The sequence below is a fragment of the Ipomoea triloba genome, chromosome 12 (genome assembly GCF_003576645.1).
Source record: "Ipomoea triloba cultivar NCNSP0323 chromosome 12, ASM357664v1".
Classification (NCBI taxonomy): domain Eukaryota; kingdom Viridiplantae; phylum Streptophyta; class Magnoliopsida; order Solanales; family Convolvulaceae; genus Ipomoea; species Ipomoea triloba.
In genome coordinates, this window is record NC_044927.1 from 19,381,138 (window position 1) to 19,387,220 (window position 6,083).

Here is a 6,083-nt window from a genome sequence, read left to right on the forward strand (position 1 = left end):
CCCCCCCCCCCCCCCCCAATGAGATTTTAATTTCATGGATTTTAGGAAGAAAAAAAGACAATGATGAGACAAAGTTACCCCTCCCTTTTTTTAACCTAAAATTGATGCTTAACCTTCCCTTCTAAATTATAGTGTGTATTATTCTTCGAATTCTCTTTGTGTATATTCATTTAAATCTTTATATGCAACAAATATTCAAAATTTGCATTCTTTATATGCATTGTTTAATTATATACAACAACTTTCATGTATGTTACTTTGATTTCTTTATATGCAGAACTCTTCAAAATTTGCATTCTTTATATGCAATAACTCTAACAATTTGTGAATTAATTTTTCAATTATAAATAATAATAATAATAATAATAATAATAACAACAACAACAACAACAACAACAATGGCATTTTAATTTGGACTTTATACTACTTATTTCCTCTCAATTCCCATGTATACCAAACATTGGAATTGAAATTCTCAATAATTTTATTTCTGTAAACCATACACTGGAATTTAAACTCCACTTTATTCCCGCGTTATTCTTTTCCCATGGAATTGCAATTCTTTTCCCACCTAATTCCTTCCTTCCAACCAAATGTCCTGTTAAGGTTTGCGTAATATTGTATTATAATAATAATAATAATAATAATACGGAACTCAAGCAGCCATAATGTTTAGAAAAATTACTAATTAACGTAATGGATATGAATATAAGGAAGATTGTGAAAAAAGGGAACAAAGAATCGGTAATTCATAATTTTGAATAAAATACAGACTATTATGAGACTATTAAAATTGCACTATAAATACTCTCAAAAGCAAAGAACAATTCTACTATTGAATATTTTCTATCCTTTTATGCTATTTCTCATATTTCTCCTTATTGTTTAGTAATGGAGTCTGTTTTTGTCGCTGTCTCCGACCTATCCCACAGGACAAGGAAAATCTCTTTAAGGCTCTGGTTAATGCGTTGTTCTTTGTCCAGAGAATGTCAACCCTCTACGGTCAACTAACAAACACTCAAGTGCTTATTCCATTACTTCCAGGTGAATTTTCCCCTAATATACTTATACTTACTGAATATCAAAATATAAGTGTACCTCAAGATATCGCACCGGCCAAATATTCTTAATATATTATTACAAATCAATTCCGTGCATTGAACGGATGAAAAAACTAGTTTAGTGACTAAAAATTATATAAACTTTATAATAAATTTATTTTAAAATATTTATAAGTTATCATTTTTATACTGCATTAAAAAATTATTAATTTAATATAATTTAGTGATATAAAAATAAGTTCAAATGATATTATAAACATTACAAATATTGCAAGTCTTTTATAAATTTTTAATTTAGTAGAAAATATTATTAATTTTTAATTTTGAGATTAATAATTGTTCAAATCTTATTTTAAACAAAAATATTAATTAGCATTATTTTATCAAATCTTATTTCAAATAAAAAATATATAATAATTTTATATAAACATAAATAAATAAATAAATAAAAATCACGAGCCTAGCCCGGGATCGACCCAGGTAATTCAGGGCGGTCCCATTCCATGCTAGCCTAAGCCTGGCACAGAATCGGCCCAGGTCTGGACTTTGGCCACCTCTATATTCTAGTTAGACTGAGGGTTGGCACATCAATGGTTTATAATTTAATAAATTTTGTATAATACAATTGACGTATTATTGTTTTGCACAGTTAGATAGAATAACTATATATATAGCATGATTCTCGTATCTCAATGACAGAAGTTATTGCCAACACTTTTTAGACTATGGTTTGTGAGCTATATATTCCTGTTGGGTGTCGGCTGAGTTCAGTCCATACTCGACTCGAAACGTGGCAATGTGGCCTACCTTGAAGGGATGCGGTTAAATGGTTAATGTTCACATACTTATCACCAATTGATTTTAAGAATAATATGGCAACTAGATAACCAAAAAACTTTGTGGTTTAGCATGCGTAAACATAGTGCAATGGTGAGATCCATCAGTTTCTATTTTAGAATTTGAAAGTTTGAAATTGCACTTTTCAAACAAGACATTTTACAATATATAGTTTGAAACAAATCAAGTCGTCAAGTTTGTAATGCTAGAGAGATAAAAGTCATTGTAGAGACTTGGTTTTTGTCTAAAGTTGTTCTACAAGTTCTTATATAGTAATTAAAGTGGTCGGAAATAGATCAGTCATATCACTTTAGAACCGTCAAGAGTTATTCCAATTATTCTTGAATTGTAATTTTAAAAATTTGTGTTTTATAGCCTAATTGAAATTCACTTTATAGATGCCTAATATGGAGCAGTAGCTTCAGCATTATCAAGGTAAAATAAAGGAGATCCCTAAAGAGTAGATTCATGTATATCTTAGATTTCTATTGCTAGCGGCTAGACAAAATTAATTCACTTTACATCTAGCACAAGATATACATGCTTAAATCACTTGATTCCATCAACATTTCGGCTGCATTTGGTAGCACGGTTACTTAACATTTGGATACCTATTGATTAAGAATAAGCATTGCCTTTTCCTACGATTTACCACAAGATTACCAATTGAGTTAGTGGTACTGTTCAGGATTAAAAATAAACCTAATAAATTAGAAAGATGATTAATTTGTTTTGCGTATCAGCTACTAGCATATCAGTCGTTATACCGTGGACCATGGGTCATGGCTGATACTACAGTTGTGTTGAACTGATATTGCAGTTGTGTTGAACAGATACTGCAGTTGTGTTGAAAGGGAACTGCAGTTGCGCGGAACAGAGGCCGTGTCATCCATCTGGAACTGCAATTGTGTTGAACTGATACTGCAGTTGTGTTGAGCGGATGAACGGTCTCTGTTCCGCGTAACTACAATTTTCTTCCAACACAACTATAGTATCTTTTCAATACAACTGTACTATCCGTTCAACATAACTGCAGTATCAGCTATGATCATGGTCCACAATATAATTTGCGCTAGCATATGGGGAGAGAATAAGATTAATGGATTATCCACATTAAATAAAGGACGAGTTTTATGTTTTCAAAAAAAAAAAAAAAAGGACGAGTTTTATAAAAGACAATTAAGAAGCATTGTGTCCTCTTTCATTACAAGACAAAACAAGCTAAGAAACTTAGTTGCAATTTACATTTATTGTTGCCTAAATGAGAAAAAGAAAAGAAAGAAAAGAAACTTACAAACATGGAAAGCAGGCAAATAAGGCAGCTGAGGAGGAGATTGAGACTAGGGTTGCTTAATTAAGCCTGCAATCTTCTAAGGATGACAGCTTTTAGGGCATCTTCCTCATTGGTCAATCCGTCAGGAACCCTAATCACAACATCTTGAAGCATCAAATCCCTGACGCTGGACACGCTAGCGTGGTGGATCTTCAGCTCCATTTCTCTAAGCACATTCATCAGCCTAGCCGCCGGATAATTGACGTCCGGAGAATGGACCCGGATCATGGCCTCCGACCCGATTATCTTGACCTCAACGTCCATCGCCCCGAACGCACAACCGCCGCCCATCACGTGGTCCACCGTGGACGTGGTGGTGCTCTGCGCGTCGTGCATTATCTCCATGATTCGCTTCCTGGACATCTGGTTCTCGCCGGGCGTTCCCAGTTTGTTCTCCAGATCTTCAACCTTGGCCTTGAGGCGGTTGATGTAGGTGACCGCGTCGGCTAGCAAGGAGGCCTTGTCCATCTTGGACACGTTGGGAACCACGCTCCGTAGCGCGTAGAATCGGTGGTTGAGCTTCTCCCTCCTTTGCCTCTCCGCCTCCACGTGGTTCATCGCCATTTCCCGACCCGTCAGAGCTCCTTTCCTCGACCGCTTCCTGGATCCGACCATCGCGGATTGATGGGTTAACGTTGTTTCGAAGAAATCGGAATTACCTGAGTCCGGGGAGAGATCGTTGATTACAAGCACTTCTTTCTTGATATCGGAATTCGGGCCGTGTAGATCTACCGCCCTGCAGCTCTCTTTCTCCTTCTCCTGATGAGGATCTCCAAGGCGGAAATCTATAGGGGAAAGACATTGGTTAAGATCTTGGCTAAACGGGAACAGATCTTGACTTTGGGTTTGGGGGAGGCTAGTGTTTTGTGCGTTAAAGATAGAACGCCCGATTTGCAACAATTCCCAGTGCTCATGTATGGAATCCGAGGATCCCAATTCGATAACCCCAGCAGAGGTCGAGAAGCAAACCAAAGTGTTGATTCCGTGCAAGTGAGCTTCTTTGGCTCTGTCGGAGTGGTAAAACTGGACTTGGTTGCTGTCCGACAGCCAAATGTAGGACCCCGAATCAAACGTTTGTACTATGAGGTCATCTGGAGCTGCAAAAGACTTTGTCATTGACACCATGTAATACCATTCCGCGTATTCAGTAACGTTACCTTCAACCAACCCTTCACCCTCAAACTTGTTTTGGAGCTGAAGAGGGTTCGATCTCGACGGCCCCACGCCTTTCGTTCCCCGGAAATGGCCGTCCCCCCACGACAACACAACCCGGCCGTGGCCGCCCTTGGTGGCTTGCCAGAAAATGGCGTAAACCCACCACTCAGGGCGGTTGTGGAGGAAGAATTGGATGCGTTTTTGGAGTGAATTAGGGATTGAAGATGAGGAAGATGAAGAAAGAATCTCTTCCATTGAATTCTAGCTAGCTTAGCTTGCAGTAATAATAATATCAGATCGATTTCAATTCTCAGGAACTTGACAATTCGGAGACATAAACGAGATTATATATACTACTTAAAACTAGGAATGGTTTCATAGGCAATGTTGTACCTGGAACTAGGGCATCCAGGGGGGAGGGAACACTAGAACAGGACGCACGCACGGTTTACACATTTTTGTTCGTCTTTAATTTCTTACTGGTTGACCCACAGTACAGTGATGGAATCAGGAATGCAGGAAATTTTTACCAATTTAGTGGGCCCCTCGGATGTTGACAAAGGGAAGGCGCCCACCCAATCTTATATTGTTTTATATAATTTAATGTTACGTTTTTGCGGCAGGTTAATTGTAACACCTGTAATGTAGTAGTACGTTTAATTTTCCCTCTCATACTAGCAGTGTACTATCATGTATGTATCCAATACAGATCTGTCCAATCCTATGCTTTATATCCGACCAAGACTCTCTTATGTCACTGAGTTTTATTTTGGGTATGTACTCTCAAATTCTACTCTATCAATTATACTTTTTATTTGATATAGTGAGCATTGATTGTACATTTTTTATCTTGTGAGTCCAGAAAAAAATTGTCTACATCCAAAATTTGTGAGATGGAGTAAAATTTGGTAGTACAAGTAGTATTTTCCTATATCAATAGTAATTATGAATGCCCCGAAAAGGATGGTTGAGCTACTGGTAATCATAAATCTTATACCAAAAGATCATGATTTCAATTCTTGTCAACACTTTTTTTAGGGGGTGTTTGGTTGGGTGTAGTTTGGGGGGAATTGGAATTCATTGAATTGCAATTCAATGAATTTCCAAACTACATTGTTTGGTTGGAAGGAGTTGCAATTCCGCGGAATTGCAATTCCCTCCAAATGATGAATTGCAATTCATGGGTGCAATCAATGGAGAAGAGGGACAATTTTGTTGGTGTAAAGACAATTTTGCCCCTCCTCCCATACCCTTTGTCTTTTTATTTTTTATTTTATAAATTTGAAAGAATTATTATTAATATTATTATTATTAGTCATTTTGTCATTTCTTACATTTCAATTCCCTGTACTTCTATTCCTGCATACCAAAGAGTGTAATTGCAATTCCTGCCTTATTCATTGAATTGCAATTCCACCGAATTACAATTCTTTTCCCTCCTAATTACCTCCTCCCAACCAAACGCCCTGTAACAAGAGTAGAGTTTGCAAACTATTACACACAAGAGCAGAGTTTACCTAGCACATATTTTCTCTAGAGTACGATATGTGAATGGAGTCTTTTGAATTCTCTTCATTTTTTTTATATCATTTGGAAGGGGATACCCATACAACCCATTATAATTCTCTTCATTTTAATCACATACCAGGTTGCAATCATCACTTGGAGTACCATAGGTGAATGAAGTAGTCCTTTAA

At 36.8% G+C, this 6,083-nt stretch overlaps 1 protein-coding gene across 1 annotated transcript; it reads right to left on the minus strand.

Moving 5' to 3' along the window:
* Positions 1-3,067: 3,067 nt before the first annotated feature.
* LOC116000082 (transcription factor MYC2-like) lies at positions 3,068-4,692 on the minus strand. The gene has a single exon (XM_031240102.1). The coding sequence runs from the start codon at positions 4,639-4,641 to the stop codon at positions 3,253-3,255; it is 1,389 nt and encodes a 462-aa protein (XP_031095962.1). The 5' UTR covers positions 4,642-4,692; the 3' UTR covers positions 3,068-3,252.
* Positions 4,693-6,083: the final 1,391 nt, after the last annotated feature.

Excerpts from the sequence above, each read along its gene's own strand:
- LOC116000082 (XM_031240102.1), bottom strand. The coding sequence starts at position 4,641 with ATGGAAGAGATTCTTTCTTCATCTTCCTCATCTTCAATCCCTAATTCA.